We start from the raw sequence: 23,451 nt of genomic DNA on the forward strand, positions 1-23,451 counted from the left end.
GCGGCAAAGGTAAAATTCCTGTTTTCTTTTCGATGTTGGTCAAACGCTCCACAATTTGTCAGAGCCACGTATCCGGCTTTGATTCTTCAGCTTTGGACACCTAACGGGAACAATCCATATAGTTTTAACTCATTCGGAACCGTTTTAAAAAGGATCAATCCCAGTGTGCAATGCAAACAATGAGACTAGTCGCTTAGAAACCACATATTCCAGAATGCCACGCTCCGAAACCCCGTCGAAAGGAGGTATGAGGAAGGCCTTAGCATTCTGGGAGTTGTAGTTTCTCGCCAGGTCCCGCCCCTAGACGGCTTTGGAGGCCTGTGTGTGGAGAAAAACCTCCAGGGAGAACGGTGCTGCCCTACAACCTTCGCCCCCTGCCCTCGAATCTTTCCCACAACCCAAAATGGCGGCCGGTGTGGATTTTGGCGACCTAGAGCTATTCGAGGCGTTTGATCCTCAAGAGGAGTCGACCCCGAAGCCCGTTCACACCCGCTTCAAGGACGACGAGGAAGAAGAGGACGAGGAGGAGGATGAGAATGGGGTGGGCGACGCGGAACTGCAGGAGCAGCTTCGGCGCTGTGAGGAAACCATCGAGCAACTACGCGCCGAGAATATCCTTCCGGCTTGCTGGGCCCTGTCACCTGGCACTTGGGGTTTGTCTGTGTGGCGGCCGGCGGGAGCGCGGCGGAAATTCCAAGAGGATCAGCATTCTAAGTCATTCCTCCCGGGGCCCGGCGTGCTGGCGGGCGGGAGTCTCGGTCCGGTTGCAGAAGCTGCAACCGCGGCCTGCGCGCAATCCCTTCCTTGTGAGAATCCTTCCTGTGCAGACCAGCCTGGCCCCCCAGCTCAAAGCTGCTCATTCGGGTGACTCCAGAACCTTAACTGTTACATTGGAAACACTTCTCTCCCAGGCTTTGAGGTCATCGTGTTTTCTTTCTTTGCGTGCCACGCTCAAGTAGAGACTAGACGTGGTGTAGTTGTATGTTTGAAGATGCAGGTATCGCGGCTGTGGAATGGGATATTTGTGGAGGGGCAAAAGCTAAAGAGTGCCCACTGTGATGCAGAATCGGGGGGTCTTAAAGAATTAGCCTGCAAAGAGACTTGGTTAATTGTCGACATAGTTTTAAATCTCTTGAGCTAACCTGCGTCGTAGTGCTCTGGGGAAAACGCGCCAAATTTTCCTTTGAATTTATTAATAGGACTATAACGTTTGTGGATTTGCTAGTAAGTTAATTTCCGTTCTTAGGTAGTTTTGGTTCAGGTAACTTTCCTTTTAAAAGTTATCCTGAACCCTGAGCATGGTTGATATGTCAGCTTTTTATTTTTTTAAGAATTATTTATTTTATGTCTGTGAGTACACTGTAGATACTTAAGACACACCAGAAGAGGACATTGGATCCTATTACAATTGGTTGTGAGCCACCATGTAGTTGCTGGGAATTGAACTCAGGACCTCTGGAGGAACAGTCAGTGCTCCTAACCACTGAGCCATCTCTCCAGTCGATATGTCAACTTTTGAAGTTAAAGTCTGATTTTTTTTTTTTCAGTTTCCGTGACACATTCTTATGGAAATTTATGAGATGCTAGAGAGTTGGGAAGACTGAGCATTTCATATGTGTAGGTGTACTCTCACATTCTTGTCAACTTTTTGCGACATTACCTTTATCATTTATGCTTTTTGACAGTGGACATTCTTCTTCATTGACTGCTTCAGCTTGTTCCTGGAGCACCAGGATCGAACTGAGTACTTGGCTAATCCTCGTAGACTGTTTCTGAACTTCAGGGTCATGTCCTAGAATCTATGTTCAAAGGGGTGAAAATCGTATTTAATGTTTAGGTCCAGTTGTCCTGTCCTCAGAGAAACATGTGCTCAGGGTGTCTCCCTCAAGATACTTACAGGTCCTTCCTGTACACTTATAACATTCGGATAACAAACGTGAAAGCTTTAGTGGTTGAGTTTTATGTCCTGTATAATTATATGATGTCCTGAGGACTGATATTCCTTAACCAGTAATAACATCAAGAACTTAAAAGAAAATTGAACATTCTGACAAGACCCAGGTATGAGATGTTGAATTTACACATAAGATGCCCCTTTGCTCTTCCTCTTTAATCATAGCATCCTTGTAAAAAAAAGTTTGTGGGATTTTGGTATCATTAGTTCAGAATACTATAAAGAATTCAGTAACGGTTCTTTATGGTTGACTTATGAGTATAAAGGAATCCAGGTAAGTGGGTTAATCAGACTAAATGGAGGTGGTTAGTTGGTTTTGTTTTTTGTGCCCAGGGGTGTATTTACTGAGTGTTTCCCACCTTGTAACCCAGCCTAGCCTGGAATTCACTGTATCTTAACCTTTCGTCTTCCTTGAAAGTGCTGGATTACAGATATGAGCAACCACACTAGCATTAAATATTTTATGACATATTTGCAAAAATATGTAATAATTAAATATTCCAGACAGTGCAAAAAGTATTTCACGTCGAGACAGTCTCATTGTAGCCTAAACTGGTCTCAGATTTCAGTTGTAGCTGAGGATGACCTTGAACTGCAGATCCTCCTGCCCCCCCCCCCTCCCCTAGTTACCTCTCCTCCTCTAGTACTGAAATTACACCTTGGGGCCAAGTCTGGCAAGGCGCAGCTTTAGAAGAAAAGGTAATGTGCTTTTGAGGAAGTACAGCACCTATGCATGTATTCAGACATCTGGTCACAAGTCACTACATTCATTTTTTATTTATTTTTTGAGTCAGGATTTTACTTTGTAGCCTTTAAGTTTTTGCATGAACCTTACTTTATATTTAGCAGGCTGGTCTCAAACCCAGCTGCCTCTTCTGAGTGCTGGGATTAAAAACACATGCCACCACTGCAGGCCTGCAGGACTGTGCTAATTTACGTAGAGCAGTTGGTTCTTACTTTTTTCCCTTTCTTTCCTCATCCCTTCCTTTCTCTTTTCTTTCTTTCAGCAGGGTTTGTGTAGTCCAGGCTGCTCTCAAACTCCTTGCATGCCTCTGCCTTAACTTCCCAAGTGCTGGTGTTTCAGATGGGAGTCGTGTCCATTTGGAATCTCTTGAGGCTTTGGAACTGGGAAGTTTTGTTGTTGTTGTTGTTGTGTGTGTGTGTGTGTGTGTGTGTGTGTGTGTGTGTGTGTGTGTGTGTACTGGCTAGGTAGTGGCCAATGTCTCAGGTAGGGTCTCATGTTGCCCTAGCCACCCGGGAGCTCATTGGGTAGCTCTGAGGACCTTGTGCTTTTGGTTCTTTTAAGTCTTGGTGCTACAGGCATGCACGCTAGGCAAGCTGCCTCTCCACTGAACCACTGTGTCAGCTGAGTTCAGGCTTACCTAGAACTCACTCTGGCCTCTACTGGCCTTAAACTGGGAGCAGTTCTGCTTGTAACTCGCATGTTTTGTGAATCTTGGATTGTAATAGTTAAAGCAGTTTTGGCTCCCAGGAGTCTATAATAAAATAAAAATTCACTATGAATTGTTTAGTTTTCTTTTATACTTCCAAACATACTTGAAATGTTTAGAAGTATATTTCTGTAACGTGCTTGCTTCTACTCTTCCCTAGTCTCCTAATTTGTAAGGAAACTAGCCACGAGTTAGAGAAACTTTGTTAAAAACCAAAACATTAAACTATGGTGTGTGTCTGTCTGTATGTGTAAATGTGTGAAAAAGTTTTAATGGGGAGGTGATTTCTGGGCTACATGTGGCGGTGCAGGCTGTTAATGACCAAACAGGCAAGTAAGATCCCTGTGACTTCAGAGCCAGGCCTTGTCTACTTTGTGAATGTTGGGGCTACATAGTGAAACCCTGTCTCAAAAAAAAAAAAAAAGAAAGAAAGAAAGAGAGACACAGACAGTTTGCAGGGCTTGAGGAGACAGCTGACTGGTTTGCTGCACTGCCTGAGTTTACGATCCCTAGCACCCATGTAAAATGATGCCAAAACTGACATCTGTGATCCCAGTGCTGCAGAGGTGGAGGGAAATCACGTTAACAGAGCTATCTAGACTAGCCAATCAGCAAGCGTCAGATTCAGTGAGCCGCCCTATCTCAGAAAACCGAAAGGTAAAGCTGGATAGAGAAGGACGCCTTACTTCCCTTCTGGCCTCCACATATGTACTCACACAGACACTGAAGACAGCAGAATGGGTGGGGCCTGAGCTCTTGTGCTTCTGAACTAATGGCTGCATCTTCAGCCATCTTGGACCTATTCACAGAATATTATATAATCTTTAGTGCTTAAGAGTTACAAACTTGAGGTTTGTGTGTTAGTGTAACCTGTGATCCCAGGTCTGGGGAGGCTGAAGCAGAAGAGTCCCAAGCATGAGGTAAGCAAAGGTGACTAAGACTCTGTCTCAGCAAAGAACAGTTGCAGCTACACTCAAGTGCTTGTAAGAGCTGTGTGTGTACTTTAATATCTTCTAAGATTATGTTTAACTTCTCTTCTAGTGGCATACTGGTGAGCAATACAAAGATAGATGGACCGTTATTACAAATTCTGTTTATGAACAATGCTATTTCAAAGTAAGTAGTTTTTCTGTTTTTTAGATATGAGTTGATGTATTTCATGAAACTGAATTCAGTAAATATACTACTTGTATCGTCTTTATTCTTTCTCTTTTTAAGTGTAAATAGTTGCTTTGCCTGCACTATTTACATTAACCAGAGTCATCTCTTCAGCCCCTATTTATTTATTTATTTATTTATTACTACATTTTATTCAGTGCATGTTTTTGTGAGAGTAAGTATGCCTATGCCACGGTGCCGGTAGGTAGGTGGTGGTGAACCATCAGCTTGTGGGAGTCGGTGCTTTGCTTCTCTATGTAGGTTCAGGGGTGAACTCAGGTGGTCAGACTTAGCCGAAGGCACCTTAGCCTGCTAAGCCATCTCAAGGACTCGCCCTCCTCTTTATTATGTAAGTTGTTTTTGAGTTCAGGTATGAGAGTGAGTGGTTTGAGCAAGAGTATGAAGGTTAAGGACCTGAGTTTGAGTCTGGACTCTGACGTCTGTGAGCTGGTTTTCTCACTGGAAGACTGTGTGCTGATGGAGTTTACCTCTAAGGTCCTTAAATGGCACCAGTGAGAGCCCAGGTAGTAGCATCTCATAAGAATACTACCACCACCATAATAGCAGGTTTTAGTTGTTCCTGCTCTCATGCGTGGATACATTTTTCATGCTGGCTGTCATGTGGTGAATTTTGGTCTATAGCAGAACTTGAATACTGTAAGACTATGGCATGCCTGAGTGCAGAGCTCAGTGCACTTCTGCAGTGGCCTTCTGAGTCACTTGTTTCTCTTATGGTCCTATGTACTGGCTTCAGACAAGAAGATAAAAGCAATAGGGTCCAGGCCGTCACCTGCTTCGGTCTAGGAGGAGAACCCAAGGCTTTGACAGCTAGGAGTAGCTGGATGGTGAGCCTAGTAGCAGCATGCTAGGCACTCCTGGTCCTGTGGTCCTGTAGATTAGAAAACTACTAATGGTTTTAATTAACTTTATTAATTAGCTTGTAATGGTCTGACTTCAGTACCATTCATCTGTTACTTTCAGAATGCTACAACTAGAAAATACCTGACAGGTCAGGTCTGTCTGAGGTACTCTGGCAGTCTCTACTCTGCTGTCTCATTCCAACACAGCAAAACCAGGGCTCTGTTTGCACCTCCTGAAGGGAGCACTCTAGAATATCTGTCCAGTCAGTGTAGTTCTCAACCTGGACAGCTAGACAGAATAGACATTTTTTTATTTTTCTTCCTTCTTTTTTTCTTTCTTTGCTAATGTATTTTAGTTTGGCCTTTTCTAGTTTTCAAGTGAAATGTGAATTTTCTTACATGTGCATTGAGGGCTGGAGATATGGCTCAGCGGTTAAGAGCACTGGCTGCTCTTCCAGTGGTCCTGAGTTAAATTCCCAGCAACCACATGGTGGCTCACAACCATCTGTAATGGGATCAGATGCCCTCCTCTGGTGTGTCTGAGAACAGCTACAGTGAACTCACATATAATAAATAAGTAAATATTTTATATGTGCATTGAAAGTCTGGAAGAAGGATATGGAGGATGTCCCTGTATTTCAGGAATAGTGAGGAGAAAGTAGGAAGGGAGCTTTTTCTTATGTAACTCTTTGGGTGGATTTTGTTGTTTGTCTTTGGTTTCTGGAACAGGACTTCTCATGGTATCCCAACTGGCCTGAAATTGGTAGCTGTCTTCCCACCTCTGCCTGCCTGCCGGATGCTGGGATCGCAGGCATATACAACTATGCCTGACTTCTCATTTGCTTTTTGGGTCATTTACATCTAGCACCTATTAAAAATTAAGAATATGATAGCCAAAGCTACACAGAGAAAAACCAAGCCAACCAAACAAAAGTACAGGAAATGTATAAATAAAATGTACTCATGCTCACAACTGTTTGACTAAGGTGCTGTGGCAGACACCAGCCGATTATCAGAATCACCTGTTAATGCTGCAGTAGTAGATGGTGTTTCTAAAGAGTAACTTTTTTTTTTTTAATCACTAAATTTTTTTTATTGGATATTCTTTGTATTTACATTTCAAATGTTATTCCTTTTCCCCCTCCTCCCCTCCCTCAAGAGTAGCATTCTGAGTTACAAAGTCACAGTAGGAAATGTGATGAACATGAAAAACAAGAAGTTGAGACCAGACCTAAAATAATGCAGGGACCTGAGTCTGCCGATGTCTCTTTCTGTCCAGGTTCTAACCGTCTGTCCATCTGCCCTCCCCTACAGGCAATACCACCAAGAAATAGAGGAGTTTGTATCAAATTTAGTAAAACGATTTGAGGAACAGCAAAAAAATGATGTGGAAAAGACCTCCTTCAGCCTTTTACCCCAGGTATTTTAAGATTGAGGCTCAGTGCTGAGTGGCTGTGCTTTTTGCTGCTGCTGCTGTTACATTAGAAATTTCCTTGAGTCTAAACCAAAATGGTGAAGGTTGTGCACTGGCTCCTTCTTAGAGGTCTGACCGGTGCTGCCACCTGGCTGGGGTGGCGCTGCTGTGCTGCCTTGCCTGGATTTAATGTTATTTTTCATTTAATGAACATTTTTTAAAAAATTAATGGTTTGAGGTCTATGATGTTATCAGTATTGACTAGTAACGTTAGATTATTTATATAATTTACTAGGTGAAGGAAAAGTGTTGAGATTCCCGAAGATTGATAGTCAAAAGATATTCCTCTTGTGACACTTGGTAATGCCTGTTTCTTGGTCTTAGCCATCCAGTGTTATGTTGGAAGAGGACCATAAAGTGGAAGAATCATGTGCCATTAAAAACAACAAGGAAGCTTTCAGTGTAAGTTTGGCTCTCTTTTGAACTCTGCAGATGTATGGCTCCTGTGTGTTTCCAGTTGGGTGGTGTAACGATAGCTGTGTGCTCACATCCCTAAAGCAGGAATGTCACTGTCATCTTCCAATGTCACTTCCTCTCCAGTGACTGCTGCGCTCTGTCCTGAGGACAGTATGCATTATGTGCAAGAGTTTGTGTTGGTCTGACCAGCCTCTTTATGTTTATTGAAAACTTTGACTCAGCTTGTAAAACTTGCATACAAAGGAAGTAGAGAGAAGTAGCTGATATGACGTGGCATATTAGAAATTTAAAATGTCAGTAAGCCTAGTTAGTGGGTAAAAGTAAAAGCTTAACAGGGAGAACCTGTATTTTGGCCTTCCAGTTCCTTTGCAAAATTCATTAGTCTCAAGCTATTTTTGCAGCATATTCTCAAAGGATGACTAATTTTCCTGCTTATAGAATATGCCCTTTGATATTGTACCCAAATATTATGGACTTGGGGCTGCAGAGATCATGAAGAGCCACAACTCTCATGAAAAGACCTGAGAGGAATGTTATATTTCAGCAAATATGACTGTAGTTGTTATCCATCATGCTTCATAGCGTCTCTGGCAAAATTGGATTAGTGATGGAATTGAATACAAGGAGGTACTTTTCAGCTCAGAGTCAGCTAGGCTGGGAGCTGGCCTTGATGGCTTATTCTTGTAATCTTAGGAGGCAAAGGCAGAAAGGAAAAGGAAAAAGGCTAGCCTAGACTAGCTTAGTGGCAGGGTACTTGCCTAGCATGTGTCAGTTGCCTGCTATACCATCCTCCTCTTTCTTCTCCAGAGAGAGCTTAGCAATTGAGCATGTACCACTGGTGTAGATCTGAGTTTGATTCCCCTCACTTACACTGGTCACCTTACAGCCACATAAAACTCTAGCTTCAGAGAATTCAATGCCTCTGGCGTACTCAAAGACTGGCACTTACACCACATACCCACAGATGCACATGCGTGTGCTCTCTCTCTCTCTCTCTCTCTCTCTTTCACACACACGCACATCATTAAAAGCAAAAAGAATCTTTAAAAAAATCAGAAATTTCCACCGGGCAGTAGTGGTGTACATCTTTAATCCCAGGACTTGGGAGGCAGAGACAGATATATCTCTTACTTCAAGCATGGCCAGGGCTACATGAAGAAACCCTGTCTAGAAAACAAAACAAAAATCAGAAATGTGCATCAGAGAAGAAAAATGTTTATGTTATTTGAAGAAAATAAAAATTAGGGATGCTATCAAGAATATTTTAAAGTTTTCTATTGTTTTTGTTTATGATTTTGTTTTTCTTTTTAATTTTGAAATGTATTTATATATATGCATGTGAAGGCCGGAGGACTGTTGGCTGGAGTTGGTGTTTACTCTTCTGCCCTTTGGGTCCAGCATCTGAGCTATCTCAACAGTGCAAATTGTTTGTTTTGAGACCGGGTTTTTGTGTAATATTGGCCTTAGTGGAACTCACCCTGGAACCCACAGACGTCTACCTGCCTCTGCTTCATGAGCGCTGAGATCAAAGGCATGAGCTACTACTGCCCAGTTAAGGGGTTTGTTTGTTTATTCAACTAGGTAACGTTCACATCTTTTCCATCTCAAAGGCTATTGTACTAAAGTGCTGTTTGTTTTAAATGAGAGTTTTATGGTTTAGTACTTCAGACATTCTGGTGTTTTCTGAATGCTGCTTTGTGCCAGGAACTAGATTTAAGAGACAGCAGTGAAAAGAAAGAGTTTGGACCAGCTCTTGTTCAGTGAAGGTTGAATTCCTAAGAAAAGTAAGGTTAGAATATAGACCATTATGTGCTCGCCTATCACATAAGGACCTGGGTTCAATTCTGCAATACAGACGGAAGAAAGTGAGTGTTTCTGTCTGTGTGTTCACATGTGCACACGCACAGGAGGCTGGGACAGGAACGTTGAAGGTTTAAGGCCTGCCTGGGCTGTGGAGTGACTCATGGGTAGCCTGGAAAGCTTAGTGAAATCCTGTCTCAGAATAAGGAAAGAAGCAAGTCCAGTGTTGAAGCACTCACTTGCCCTAAATTCAATACCTAGAACAGTTGGGGTGCTGGGAGAAAAGTGATGTGGTACCAGGTGTGGGTGGTTTGTATAGTGAGTTGTTTGTGACTACCTGTGCAGGCCATGATCTGGATGAATTGAGGGTGAATCTGAGGCTGTATTCTGAGCAAAGAGGGCTCAATAATTAGGAAAGGGAAGTAGATACCAGCAGCCAGTATTCAACCAAGTACTCGGGTATTACTTGGGAGCTGGACAGGTCATACTCACAGAGGTGCCATTCTTGCCATTTTACTAAGAAGGAAACACATTTGAAAGCTCAGAGACTCACCAGTAGGTGGTGGCACTATTGATCTCCATCTTGACGAAAACCTCAACTCTAAAAGCCAGTTAAGGGTCAAAAGTAAAAACGTGACTTGCTGTGCCTTAAGTGAAAGAACTAGGTTCTTTCTGGAAAGTAGTTATCCCCTGGGAGGGTCTGCAGTCAGAAAGCTGGTGTGTTAACCTCAGACAAGAGAAAGCAGTAACAGACCGTGGTAGTGATGGTGATGCATGGCTGAGACCTGGCTGTACTTGCAATAAGGCTGATCTAATGTGTTCATGAATTAGATGTAGAATAAAGAACCCCTCAAAGAATAGTCAGAAGAGCTCAGGCCTTGCCCAAGGAGAATGAGGGAAAGGCAGGTTTGGAGGGGACTAGGAATTGTTGGTTTTGTTTTTTAATTATCTATTTGGGTTTTGTTATTGTTGTTTTAAAGACAGAGTTTTGCTGTGTATCCCAAGCTGGCCTTGAACTGTGGTCCTCCTGTCTCAACCTCTCAAATGTTGGGATTGCAGGCAGGTGGCTTCCAGTGCCACTTTAAATAGGTGAGTTTGAGACACCTTACATATCTAGAAAGAGGTAGCATGTTGGCCTTTGACTATCAAAAACTGTAGCTCAGGGATCAGAACTTTTCTTTGTGGGGTCATCAGCATAGAAATTATATCTCATTCCCTAGGTGTGGGTGAATCAGGTATGAAGGGAGAGTGAGGAGGAAGCTAACTGACCAGCCATGTGGCTAATCCTTAGAAGATGGAGAGATGAGACGGACTTAGACAGCCAAAAATTTTTTCTATTTGTAAAGCAGACCTGAGGGTACCATCCTGAAGAATGGAAGGTGTTTCTGGAAGAAATGAAGAATCAGTAGTGTAGTACTTGCAGGTTGGGAGATGAAGATTGATGGATGCCCTAAGGATTCAGCTGCAGTCTTGCTTAGCTTCTTCCTCAAGCTGCTAGTGTAGCAGGAGGAATGAAGCATTGCTGGAGATGTTCTAGAGAGACTGACAGTGGCATTTAAGTATGGGAGAGGTGTGTTCTAGACAGTAGAGACAAAAAATAAACATCCAAATACAACATACGAACCTTAATCACACCCTGAATTGGGGCTAATGCTAAAGAGCATTTTGGAGGTAAAGAAACTTGAATTTAGAGTTGATCCAAGTGATACTAGGGAGTTGTTTTGTAGGAAAATGTTTTTGGTTTGTACTGAAGCATTTAAGGGTAAGTGTCACTCTGCAACTGACTTAATGATTAAGTAAGAAGTGTGTGTGTGTGAAGTGTGTGTGTGTGTGTGTGTGTGTGTGTGTGTGTGTGTGTGTGTGTACATGAAGAGAGTCATGGACAGAAAATTTTCAGACAGTTCTTATTTATTCAGTCAGGTTCAGGGTGCATGAATATTCATTGTATTGTGTTCTCAACCTGTCTGTATGAAATGGCTACAAAAACTTGGTAGTAGACAAAGTGAACGGGAGCCAAGGAACTGGAAATAACAGTTGGAAATGCAGGCTGTGACAGTCTTGCTGCAGACATACAGGTACAGGAGGGTCCTGTGTCACACGCTTTGGTGTGAGCAGCACGATCTATGTACTGATGAGTCTGTGACAGCTCAGGTGTCACTTTATTTGCACATCGGAGTCCAGCTCATGTTTAGGGCTCTTTCTCTCAGACTCATCTAGAATCAAACTTAATGGGTAATCATAAATTTACAATATCATAGACTTACGTTATTTAATGTCTTTTTTTTCTGCTTAAATAGCGATATTTTTTGACTTGTTTTCTGCAGGTTGTAGGAAGTGTCCTGTATTTTACTAATTTTTGCCTTGATAAATTGGGGCAACCGCTACTAAATGAAAACCCTCAGCTTACGGAAGGATGGGAAATACCTAAGTATCCTACATAGTGAATGAAGATCTTTTATGCATCTTGCCACTAATTCACCTTTAAAAAAAAAAAAGCTTACCAAATTTTGCAGACTATGATAACTATTCCTTAATAAAATTCACTAAAGGTACCAGCAAGTCTTCAGCCACATTGTTTCTCTAGAAGGGCAAGAAATGCAAGTAAAGGCAAAAAGGTTCGTGTGGGGCGTTATCTTGTTTTATTCTCTGTTTTCCAATACCAGAAACCATATTCTCTTTATCAGCTCTTAAAAGTTAATATTCTCTGTTGCTGGTGTATTGAGCTAGAATCCTGATATCTGGAGATATGTGTTGTTAAATGTTAAAATTGATCATCCATTTCTTGGAATTCAGGCCCAGTGCCTGGGAGGGTGGAAAGAAGTCATTATTGTTATCAGTGTGGTTACGGTCTTAGAACCATCTGCCTTCTTCCTGTTAACTGAAGGAAAGGATGCTCTGTTGGCTTTGGTTCTGTTATTAATCACTGAACAAAGCTGAGAGGTAACATACTGAGCTGGAGCAGGCTGGTTCTCGGCTAAGACAAGGAGTGCGGCCTCCATAGCTGAGAACAAGACGCGTGTGCCCAGCAGTACAGACGCAGCGCACCTCACCCTCCGCTGGCTCTGCGCTCCTGGCATCTAGCATGCACTGATGCTTTTCCGTTGTCGTTTACATTATGAAAATCTTTGGACTTTTGTTCTGTTTTGTGTTCTGACCTAATAGGCCAAAGCCTCACTGTTTCAACTGTGGTTCTGAAGAGCATCAGATGAAGGAGTGCCCAATGGTAAATCTTTCATAAGCAGCATGTCACTGGACGAAAGCTGGTGGCAATTTTGTGTGCATGTGTGACTCTGGGTAATGTGCATGCACTTCCTGTGCAACATTCATTTGTGCTTTAATCTTTTCAAATTCGTGTTTATATTTAAGACATTGGATTTTTTTTTTTTAAGGAAATAACATATTCTGTATTTGAGGTGAATGAAGTATGAGTTAATTTTTAGACATTTAAAAAATTAAAATGTAGGTTCTGACAACACTAAAATAATAAAAACTAAAGTGACTGTTTCTTCTTACTTGCTTTTCAAAAATATCTGCCCATCTTTGTGGGTATAGTATATATCAAGACTAAAGCAATCTATTTTGTTTATATTTTAAAAAGTGAGCATTCTTAATAAGTTTTTGAGATACTTCTAAATTGTTTGATACCATTCCTCTCAAACATTATTATGATTTAGCCTCGGAATGCTGCTCGAATAAGTGAGAAGAGAAAGGAATATATGGATGCCTGTGGTGAGGCAAACAGCCAGAGTTTTCAGCAGCGGTATCATGCAGAAGAAGTAGAAGAGAGATTCGGAAGATTCAAGCCAGGAGTTATTAGGTACCACTGTTGTTCTACCATGGGGTATCATTTTTATTTTCTCAGAATTTGGAACATTCTGGCTCTTCTGGGAATTACAAGAGTGTAAGCATTCTATACCATGTATAACATGTCTGAGCAGAATGTATCCATTTGTTATAACTCACCTATCAAAGATTTGCCATGTGCTTGGTATGTATCATACTTCATGCTATGTAATATGGGACAAAAATGTTTTAGCCAGACATGGTGACTCATGCCTATGGTCCCATCACCTGGGAGGCTGAGACAGGACAGATCCCATAAAGTCTAAGTGAGCCTGGGCCATAGAGTGAAAGCCCCATCTTAAGGAATATATGGGGCAGGAAAGAAGGCTTGGAAGATAAGAGCACTGGCTGTTCTTCCAGAGGACCCTGGTTGGATTCCTAGCACCCATAGAATGACTCAACCATATCTGTAACTCCAGTTATCATGGATCTGGTAGCCTCTTCTGCCCTCCATGGCACCAGGCATGCATGTGTTGCACAGGCACACATGCAAGCACAAACATACACTTAAAAATTATAGTAAATCTTTAGAAAAAGAAAGATGCCAAAATATTTTTATGCAATTAGAAATTCCTCATTTTTCCTCCTTTATTTTTACTTAGTGAGGAACTTCAAGATGCACTGGGTGTGACAGACAAGAGTCTTCCTCCTTTCATCTACCGGATGCGCCAGCTGGGCTACCCCCCGGGCTGGCTCAAGGAGGCTGAATTGGAGAATTCAGGACTTGCACTCTATGATGGAAATGGTATAGTATGTTAGGATAGAGCAGTCAGCTTAGAGGTCTCTCTTTTCCCTCTCATCTTGTGTCATGCCCCCACCCCAGTCAATTAAGATTATTAACCAGGCCTTTAAACCAGCATTCAGGAGGAGAAGCAGGTTGATCTCAGTGAGTTCGAAGCCAGCTTGGTCTCTAGCAAAATTCTGTCTAATGACAGGAATGGCTTACCTGTTCGATGTGTCTTGGGGTAACCAAAAACATGATGACATTTTGTGTTTTCCAAGGAAGGAACTAAAGCTTCATTGGACATAAGGAATTATCAGGTAGCTTAGCTGGATGTGGTCATACACATTTGTTATTGTGGCATGTGAGAGGCTGAGGTAGGAGGGTTCAAGGCCAGCCTGCCTAAGATACATGGCAAGAGCCTATCTTTAGAAAAAAGAAAAGAAGAAATAGTATCAGAGAGGGGATAAGGAGGTAGTCAGTGGGTAAAGGTGGTTGCTATGCAAAAGTAAAGTGTCTGGACAGTTGTCCTTTGGCCTCCACATACGTGTCATGGCACAGCTGCACACCCACACTGTGCACTTGGAATAATAATTTTTCTTAAGAAGAAATACCCGGGCTGGAGAGATGGCTCACCAGTTAAGAGTTAAGGGGGGGATGAGATCATGAACTCACAAAGGGGGGCAACTTGTGAAATGCAAATAAATAAAATAATTAAAAAGAAATTAGCTGTCTCTGCAAGAGTCTTTTGTATGGGCCTGCGCGTGCCTACAAAGCTCTTTCCAAAGCTGAGTGTGACTAAAGTATAGTTTTAAAAAATGTGTTTTGTTTTAGTTACTTAGTTTGGTTTTTCAAGACAGAATTTCTCTGTGTAGTCTTGGCTGTACAGGAACTCACGACATAAACCTGGCTGGTCTCCAACTCACTTGTCCCTGTCCCTTCTAAGTGCTAGGATTAAAGGCAAGTGCTGCCACCACCTAGCTAAATCTTTTGTATTCTTTTGAAATAATCTGTGTTCCAGACTAGCCTGGAACTTGTGAGTTAAAGGTGGTTTTCACCTGTCTCAGCCCCTAGATGCTGGGGTCATAGAGTATTTCAGCTTTTTCCCTGTGTGGGTTAAGTCAGGGAGACATGTTTAGTGTTTAGCCATGTTAACATTTTCTCTGACTTCTAATAGATGATGCGGATGGAGAAACAGAAACTGGAGAAATACAGAATAAAAATGTCACTTACGATCTCTCAAAATTGGTAAACTATCCAGGTTTTAATATATCTACTCCCAGAGGTATTCCAGATGTAAGTATACATTTAAATTTTTTTCTACTGAAATGTGATAATTCTATTAACGATTGCTACATAAAACATTACATAAAGAAGTGAGTAAATTTATAGCTAGACATAATAGCACACATGTGTAATAGCATTTGGAAAGTGGAGTCATGACATGTTTCAGCTTTTTATTTGTTAGCTAGATCTCATGTTGCAGGCTGACCTTGATCACCCTGTCCCTCCTGGGTGCCCGGATGACAGGTGTTCATGCACATAGGATTGCAACAAACTCTGATGTGGGTTCTGGAGGCCAGACTCTGGGACTTGGGGTTGGGTTGTAGGTTTTTGTGCACTGATCAATATGGAACTTTTTTTTTTTTTTTTTTGGAGACAAGGTTTCTCTGTGTAGCCCTGGCTGTCTGGGAACTCACTCTGTAGACTAGGCTGGTCTTGAACTCACAGAGATCTGCCTGCATGTGCCTCCCTAACATATATTTTTCAATATTAAGAATTGAACTCAGAATCTTTGATGTGCTAGTACTATACTGTTACTGAGCTATATATCCCAGCTCTGGTTCCTCTTACTAATTAGAATATTAAGTACAAAACCATATATGGCAAAGTTGTGGGGTTTTCTGCTGCATCCTAAGCAAAAGCAAAGGAGCAAAAGGTTAGGCTCTGTGATCTAAAACTGCAGCAGCACCTCAGCTGGAATCTAAGCCTCAGCACGTAACTCAACAGTGTCATATTGTGTGATGGTGTGTTCCTTTAAAAGTCTCTGTGAGTTATAGGTCAGACAAAGCTACATAAGACATAAAACAAACACCACTGAGACTGTGAAATTTTTTGGAGTAGTCTTCTAAGTTTTACAGGTATTTATTTAAGTAAAATTCTCCTTAACTTGACTAGGTGCAGTAGGGCTCCTCCATCTGCTTTCCTTGGTTTTCCTCTGTGGTGCATTTCTCTCTGAGAGGAGCTGTTTCACACTCACTGTTGTGTGCCATCTAGCTTTCGTCCATGTACCAAAATTAAACAGTGAGCTGCTTTAGTGGTGCTGGCAAATTGGGGTTTTGGTGCTTTTGTTTGAGTTTTTTTTTTTTTTAAAGATGTGTTTGTTTGTTTGTTTATGTGAGTACACTGTGGCTGTCTTCAGACACACCAGAAGTGGGTTAGATCTCTATAGATGGTTGTGAGCCACCACATGGTTACTGGGATTTGAACTCAGGACCTTTGGAAGAGCAGTGAGTGAGTGCACTTAGCCACTGAGCCACCTCTCCAGCCCCGATATTTTTTGATGTAGTGATGTTCCTTCTGACTCTTCCAAGTTCTGGGATCCAAGAGTGTGCCACTGTTTCCATTACTGTTTTCTAGTTTGCATACAAAATAATGGACTTCCTTGTGATATTTCTGGTGTGGGGGGCGTTATTGGTGCTTTGTTTTGAATTAGAGTCTTCTACTGTAGCATAGAAAACCTTAAAGTCACTGTGTAGCCCAATCTTGCCCGAGATTTGCAGCCTTTATGCCTCATCCTCCTGAGTGCTAGGAGCAAAATCTCAAAAAGGTGATGTTTTTCAAACCCACTCTTTTGTATTTATTCTACATCAGGAATGGAGAATGTTCGGTTCCATACCAATGCAGGCGTGTCAACAGAAGGATGTGTTTGCCAGTTACCTTAATTCTAACATCCAGTCGGTAAATTGATTCGTGTGTGTATATGTGTATATGATGTTGGGAATTGAACCTAGGACTTAGATGTATGAGGCAAGTAAGCACTTAACATTGAACTAACTGGACATCCCTTGCTTCAGAACATAAATTTTAAGGGTGTAAATGTTTGTAGTGAGATTTTATGGCTTATTGCTATTCTTTCTGGTTTATATTATAAACAGTGTCTGATTAATCAAGAAGCAAATAGTAATTGTTGGCTCTAGGCTGGATTTAATTAAGTATGGGCTAGAGGTTTTCTGTCTGCCCTGTCTAACTTGTGTTCTTACTGGTTTCTCTATTAGCCAAGCATGAGGTCTAGCAGCAAGCGGTCTTCCTCTCAGTCCAGCCCTAGTAGTCCAAAGAAGCAGCGGAAGGAAGGCAGCTCAGCAGCCTCCCCTGCTGACATGGAGCTCGACTCAGGTACATTTGTGGTTTTGGTTTCTCGAGAAGGCAAGGTTAGCCTGTATCCTCCTGGGTCTGTAAGGAGGATGAAGCTTCTCCATACTTAGCTCTCCAGTCCTTAGCTTTAGAGCATTTCCACTGATGCTGATAAAACCTAAATTGGAAGCTATGCTTGGTAGGAGAGGCAGAGGGACCAGTTAGCCAAGCTCCTGAATTTGGCAGGCTCAGGTACCCACAGTGTCACAGCTGGTCCAGCTCCTCTGGTGGGGCATAAGTCTGGACGAGCAGCAACTGGGCATGCACACTTCTGGGAGCTCTAGTTTCAAGAACATTTGAGCCTTGGGCAGGTATCTTTGTAGTCATATTGGTCCTAGAACTAAATTACCTCCCAGGGGATATGTACTCCTGAATATTTAAAATTGGGCAAATTCTTGACACACTTTTTATCCTTCCATGTCATCCCATGGGACTTGTGCTCAACCAGGATCATGGTGGTCCTGACAGGAGAATCCAGTTAGTTTCCATCTTTTGAAGCCCAGTGTCTAGAATTAGGGCAAAAGAAAGAGAGCTCTGCAGTTAAGAGTAGGCTTCCTCTTTTCCTTCCTAGGACTCCTGCTGTCTCCATGACTCATGTTTCCTCCATCTGAAACCACATAGAGTACAGGGTAGCTCTCCCAGGGGTCTGATTTACATTCCTTAGCACCCAGATCCAGGCATGGTCATGGGATCTGAGACTGTAGCCCAGGCTGGCCATCTGAGTGCTGGCATTTACAGGCATGGATCATCATATCCAAGTCTTTTCTGCCTTCTCAAAGATGGGTGTTTATGGCCGTTCTACCTCTAGATATAGATACCCCTAAGTTTCAATAATAAGTTTGTATGAAATGCTGTGACTTCTAAAATGTCTTCTGTTTCAGATCTAGAGATTCCACCTGGTTCTCAGAGCAGCAGAGCATTTCAGTTTCAGCCACCACTGCCTCCTGGCACACCTCCTCCACTGCCACAGGGAACACCTCCACCTCTCTTCACTCCTCCACTGCCTAAGGGAACCCCACCACTGACTCCCAGTGACTCACCTCAGACGCGCCCCACAGCCTCAGCCATGGATGAGGATGCCCTGACACTGGAGGAGCTTGAAGAGCAGCAGAGGCAGATCTGGGCAGCTCTCCAGCAGGCCGAGGGAGGTAACAGTGACTCCGATGTTCCTGTGGACACACCTTTAACTGGGAATTCAGTGGCCTCCTCCCCTTGTCCAAATGAGTTTGACCTCTCTGTCCCAGAAGGAAAGGCCCTGGAAAAGCCAGTGCTGGCTGAGCCCCAGGAGCCAGCTGCTTCTGTAGACACTGCTGGACCTGAGCCTTCCTGCAGCCCAACAGCAGGGGCAGCAGTGCTCTCTCAGAGAGAAGTCTCCGCAGAGGGAGACCCTGAAGGTGCTCTTCTTGACAATGGTGGTACATTGAAAATGAGCAATGGAGGCAACCAGCAGCTCCTTCATCTGGACACCCGGCCTCCGACAGCCCCAAAAGTCCATAGCCCAGTACCTGACATGAGCAAGTTTGCCACTGGAATAACACCCTTTGAATTTGAGAACATGGCTGAATCCACTGGGATGTACCTCAGGATAAGAAACCTGTTAAAGAATTCACCCCGAAATCAGCAGAAAAACAAAAAAACTTCTGAGTGAGCCCTTGCCATAGCACTGCTGTGAGGTGAGCTGCAGACTGAGACCAGGTGACCCCCATTTGTCCTTTCCCCCTTTCAGAATCTGCCCACTTGTAATTGTGATCTCAACTCAAGCCTGTTTTACATAATGAAAGACTGGGAATGTGAGCTTGCTGTTTTATTCTCACTGACTACAACCCAGGGTTTGTGTGTGTGAGCTGGTTCAGAGATGCTTGCTCCGGGCTATACTATTTTTGGATCGGGAGTGTTTGTCAAAATTGAAGGTTTTTGTTTTTTGGTTTCTTTTTTTAAATGTCTTTTGTAAATTGTTCTCCCTTTCTACATTTTGCTATTATCCTGTATATATAAGCTTAATATATCACTTTTTAAAAGAAAATTCTAACAATTTTAAATCCACAGTTCAATTACAACAACCAAATGAGAATAATCAGGGATGAGCAGCTTTATCCTGCTTGGGGTATTTTTGTAAGATTTTCATGCATGAATTTTAATAACACTTTTACTTTTTGTAATTTAATTATTCAAATATGCTTCCAATAAAGGTGTGCTCACCTTTGTGTACAGAGGTTTAATAAATTAGTTTTCTTACACATGAACCAAGACTTCAGATAGATAAGACGCACAGTTAGAATTGTTCTTCTAAACTTGGATGAAAATTATGTGGTTGCAAAGAAACTGCATGTTTGGCTGCTAAAAGTGGATCCCAACCTTACACATAATCAAATGGAAACAAAATTGTTTAATTATTTTGGGAAAAAAAGTGGAGGTCAGCTAGCCTTTGTAATATTGTGGGTTTCAGCTGGAAGGTAGACAGACTGTGTCCGTCCTTTGCAAGCGGGAGCCTGGCCGGGTTCTCTAACGAGACACTCTAAGTCTACACCAGGTCAGGTTCTGGAGCACTTGGAGATCAGGAATTACCACTCACTCAGGTAGTAGTGTTAAGCTGCTCCAGGCCAGCAGAGGGCACAAAAGGGAATCGGTCCAGATTTAAATGATAGTTTTGAGAACTCACTAGTCAAATTTGCTGATTTATAAACAGTAAAGGGAAGGATGGTCACAAGAGAACGGACAAGGCCATGCTAGAATTAAGTGTCAAATGCTTGGAGCTTCTTTGCCATCTGAGTTTTCAGTGCATTCTTCACAGGGTTTATATGCTGTAACGTGTGAAAGCGGCAGCCTTCCTAGCTGGCCTGCAACAAGGAGGGGAGGTCATGGGGGCATAGAGAAGATAAGGGGTCCAATAACATTAAGCCTGTTTTCTTCTCTCTCTGTTTTTTTCAGTGAGCTAAGATGTTATGTAGCCTAGGTTGACCTTATTCACAGTCTTTCTGATACTACCTACTGCTGAGATTACAGGCAAGATGACCTGATTCTTTAAAAAAACAAAACAACAACAAAAAAAAGAACATTTATTTATGGGGTAGGGGTCATTCCTTGGCATGAATATGGATGTTAGAAGACAATGTGTGGGATTCCATGTTAGGTCCTCATCAAGCACCTTTACCCAGTGTGCCAGCTCACCAGCCTGGAGATGACGTTGAACTTGCTCGTCTTCCTGTGTATGTGCTTGGCAAGCATCAGCTACACTGCTACCCCGGCCCCAGTGACAGGACTCTGGAAAGGCCAAACTTCCACTAGAGACTCAGCTGATGTCTAAACCAAAAGTTATTCTTTAGCCCTCTCTTCCACTAGAGACTCAGCTGATGTCTAAACCAAAAGTTATTGTTTAGCCCTCTCTGGTGGCTTAGGCCTGGAATCTTAGCACTTGGGAGGTGGGCTGGAGGGTCAGGACCAGCCTTGGTTACATAGCAAGCTCAGTTAGCCTGGGCTACACGAGATACTGCTTCAGGAAAAGAAAAAGTGTTTCTTTAAATATTGTATTGCTGGCATCTGCTGAATATTGGAATATTTATTTCCAGCACATACGTACTCTGTTAAGGTATAAATTATACCATTTTTCCTTTATTGGGTAGGTATTGCCTTTTCCTTTTGTTTTGTTTTTTTTTTAAACGAATGTCTAAAACATAGATGCCTAAATGTAAATAAATTCAGATCTCTTGCCTCCGTATCCAAGTTTCTTTTTTCAATATTTATTTTTTATGTTTTTAATTATGTGTATATATGTATAAGTTCAGATACCCTTGTAGCCAGAAGAAGGCATTGGGTCCTCTGGAGCGCTGGAGTTGTATGCAGATTGGTTGTTAACGCTGATGTGAGTGCTGGAAACCAAACCTGGGTTCTCCATCTCTCCAGCCCTGAATCTGGGGTTTTATCCACTGCCCAGTTTACCTGTGAGAAGCTCTTCAAAAGTATTGGTTTCTCAGAAACCAGGATCCTTTTTTTTAACTACTTAGGTTCTGGAATTTACCTAAGTGTTAGCTTACCTGACACGTATGAGGTCCTAGGTTTGATCCCCAGGTCCAGGAAAAAAACTATTTACCACAGGGTGCACTTGCAGTAAATAGAAGGAAGTAATGAGCTGGTGAGCTGGGAGGGATGTTTCCTGCTTGTAATCTCAGCACTGGGAGACTGAGGCAAGATGACAAGTCGTAGGCCAAGACCCTGTCTCAGGAAGGAAAGATGGTACAAGTCACCCTCTTTGAAGGAGTGTCTGTGCTTCCTTGGTTCCAGCACAAAGCGGCATGTGGCAATGGGAGAGCACAGAGCTGATGGGAGGCTAGAGCTGGCTAGCAAGAGAAATTCCTGAACCAGTCCTTAAAGCATCAGGAAGGAGGAAATTACAGACCAAATGTACATTGAAAGAAACAAGACGGGGAGCTGGAGAGATGGCTCAGTGGTTAAGAGCACTGACTGCTCTTCCAGAGGTCCTGAGTTCTATTCCCAACAACCACATGATGACTCACAACCATCTGTAATGGGATCTGATGCCCTTTTCTGGTGTGTCTGAAGACAGTGACAGTGTACTCACATACATAAATAAATCTTTAGAAAAAGAAAAATGAGGGGCCAGCAAGATGGCTCAGTGGATGAAGGTGTGTGTCACCTTTGGTGAAACTTGAGTTCAGTCCCGAGGATTCACAGTCTGGGAAAAGAAAACCAAGTTAGACTCTGACTTTCCCATGCGCACTGTGCATTTTTACAGAAATGTAGGCTGCCGTGTCTGGGTCTTAGGAAGAGAAGGGTGAAGAGAGAGAGGGGGAGGGATTGTTTGGACTTGTCAGTGCTGTGACGGGTCTCCAGGTGTGGGCAAGTGAGGTAATGCGCAAATACTCCCAGGGAGATGTTGGAACAGGGTGGGGATATGTTTGTCCTGTGAAATGTGCCACAGGTTGCTACAACAAGGCCAGCTCTCATTGTCTTGAGCAAGTAAGTGGGAAGAAGATGCTGCCTTGACTTTAACCAGAAAGATCTGCCTTTGCTTTCTTCAAAAATCTTGTGTCTCGGTGCCACGGGTTCCCTCCTAGGTGACTGGATTTTTCAGTTTGTTCTTTGTTAGAACTTGTGCATCTTGGGTACTGAAATCAAAGTTCTCCACTTTGCTTTGGGTTTTTTTCCTGGCTTGTTTTGAATTAACATTTTTATCTCACGTGTATGTGTGTGTACATGCAAATATCACGGTGCACATCTAGAAGTCAGGACTGGAGTCATTTCTCTCCTACCATGTGGGACCTGGGATTGGAACATGTGTCATCATTTTTGGCAAGAAGGGCTTTTACCCAGTGAATCACTGGCTCTCGTGATTTTTACCACTTGCCTTGCAGTTTAAAGATTGTCATGAGCAGACAGAACCAACAAGAGTGTCGTAACAATTTTTAGTGCCCAAGTAGCTAGCTTCTAAGGTGTGATTCATTCTCTGAGGTTATAGTCTATGTTTCCTCCCCCCCTCCCTTCCTCCTTCCCTTCCTCCCCCGCCCCCCAAGATTTAGGAAAATTTCTAATTTTCCAGTCTTATAGGTCCATTTTATGTCATAGTGCAGATCACTTCAGACTGGTTAGAAATACATGATTTTTGGGGTAAAGGAAAGTGATACACTTCTATGATCCCATGGGATGTAAAGAAACAGATACAGAGCATATGTTCCTGGATTACTAATAACATTTTGTAATTCTGTAGACATACCTTCGGGTCTGGGAATGGAACTCAGGTGGTAGAGTGCTTATCCAGCAAGCACAGAGCCCAACCCCAGTACCTTAATCAGCCTGGTGGCGTATGCCTGCAATCCCAGCACTCACAGGTGGAGACAGGAGAATTAGAAGACCAAAGTCAGCTACGTAGCAACTTTTAAAGCCAGTCTAGAATACACAAGACTCTGTCTCAAAAATAAAGGTACCTATCAGTTTAAGAAAAGAGGGCCAGAGAGATGGATCAGTGGTTAAACATGCTTGCCACGAAGCCTGAAAACCTGTGGTCTGGGCTGGAGAGATGGCTCAGTGGTTAAGAGCAATGACTGCTCTTCCAGAGGTCCTGAGTTCAGTTCTCAGCAACCACATGGTGGCTCACAACCATCTGTAATGGGATCCGATGCCCTCTTCTGGTGTGTCTGAGGACAGCTACAGTGTATTTATATGTAATAAATAAATCTTGAAAGAAAGAAAGAACAGAAGGAAGGAAGAAATCAAGCAAGCCAGCTATGGTCTACATAGCAAGTTCCAGGCTAGCCGGAGCTACATAGCAAGACTGTCTCTCAGAAGACCAGTATGTGTATTAACATAGAATATGTATGTGCAATCTCAATCCTTATACTGGATCT

The 23,451-nt window shown here is 42.7% G+C and overlaps 1 protein-coding gene across 2 annotated transcripts; it reads left to right on the plus strand.

The window, feature by feature from the left end:
• Positions 1-403: 403 nt before the first annotated feature.
• Positions 404-20,799, plus strand: ZCCHC8 (zinc finger CCHC-type containing 8; the record flags this gene model as incomplete). 2 transcript variants are annotated; one of them, XM_080940852.1, is made up of 14 exons in its annotated part: positions 404-611; positions 2,019-2,061; positions 4,447-4,521; positions 6,738-6,843; positions 7,222-7,299; positions 11,439-11,542; positions 11,664-11,729; positions 12,277-12,337; positions 12,789-12,931; positions 13,560-13,702; positions 14,856-14,974; positions 16,553-16,639; positions 16,957-17,074; positions 17,974-20,799. In XM_080940852.1, 14 exons carry the CDS (start codon positions 404-406, stop codon positions 18,738-18,740), a joined length of 2,118 nt encoding a protein of 705 aa, XP_080796978.1. In that variant the 3' UTR covers positions 18,741-20,799. The 2 variants fall into 2 exon arrangements, with proteins under 2 accessions (XP_080796978.1, XP_080796979.1); XM_080940853.1 differs by lacking the exons at positions 404-611; positions 2,019-2,061; positions 11,439-11,542; positions 11,664-11,729 and having other exon boundaries at positions 4,453-4,521.
• Positions 20,800-23,451: the final 2,652 nt, after the last annotated feature.

Source organism: Micromys minutus (assembly GCF_963924665.1).
Source record: "Micromys minutus genome assembly, chromosome: 29".
NCBI lineage: Eukaryota > Metazoa > Chordata > Mammalia > Rodentia > Muridae > Micromys > Micromys minutus.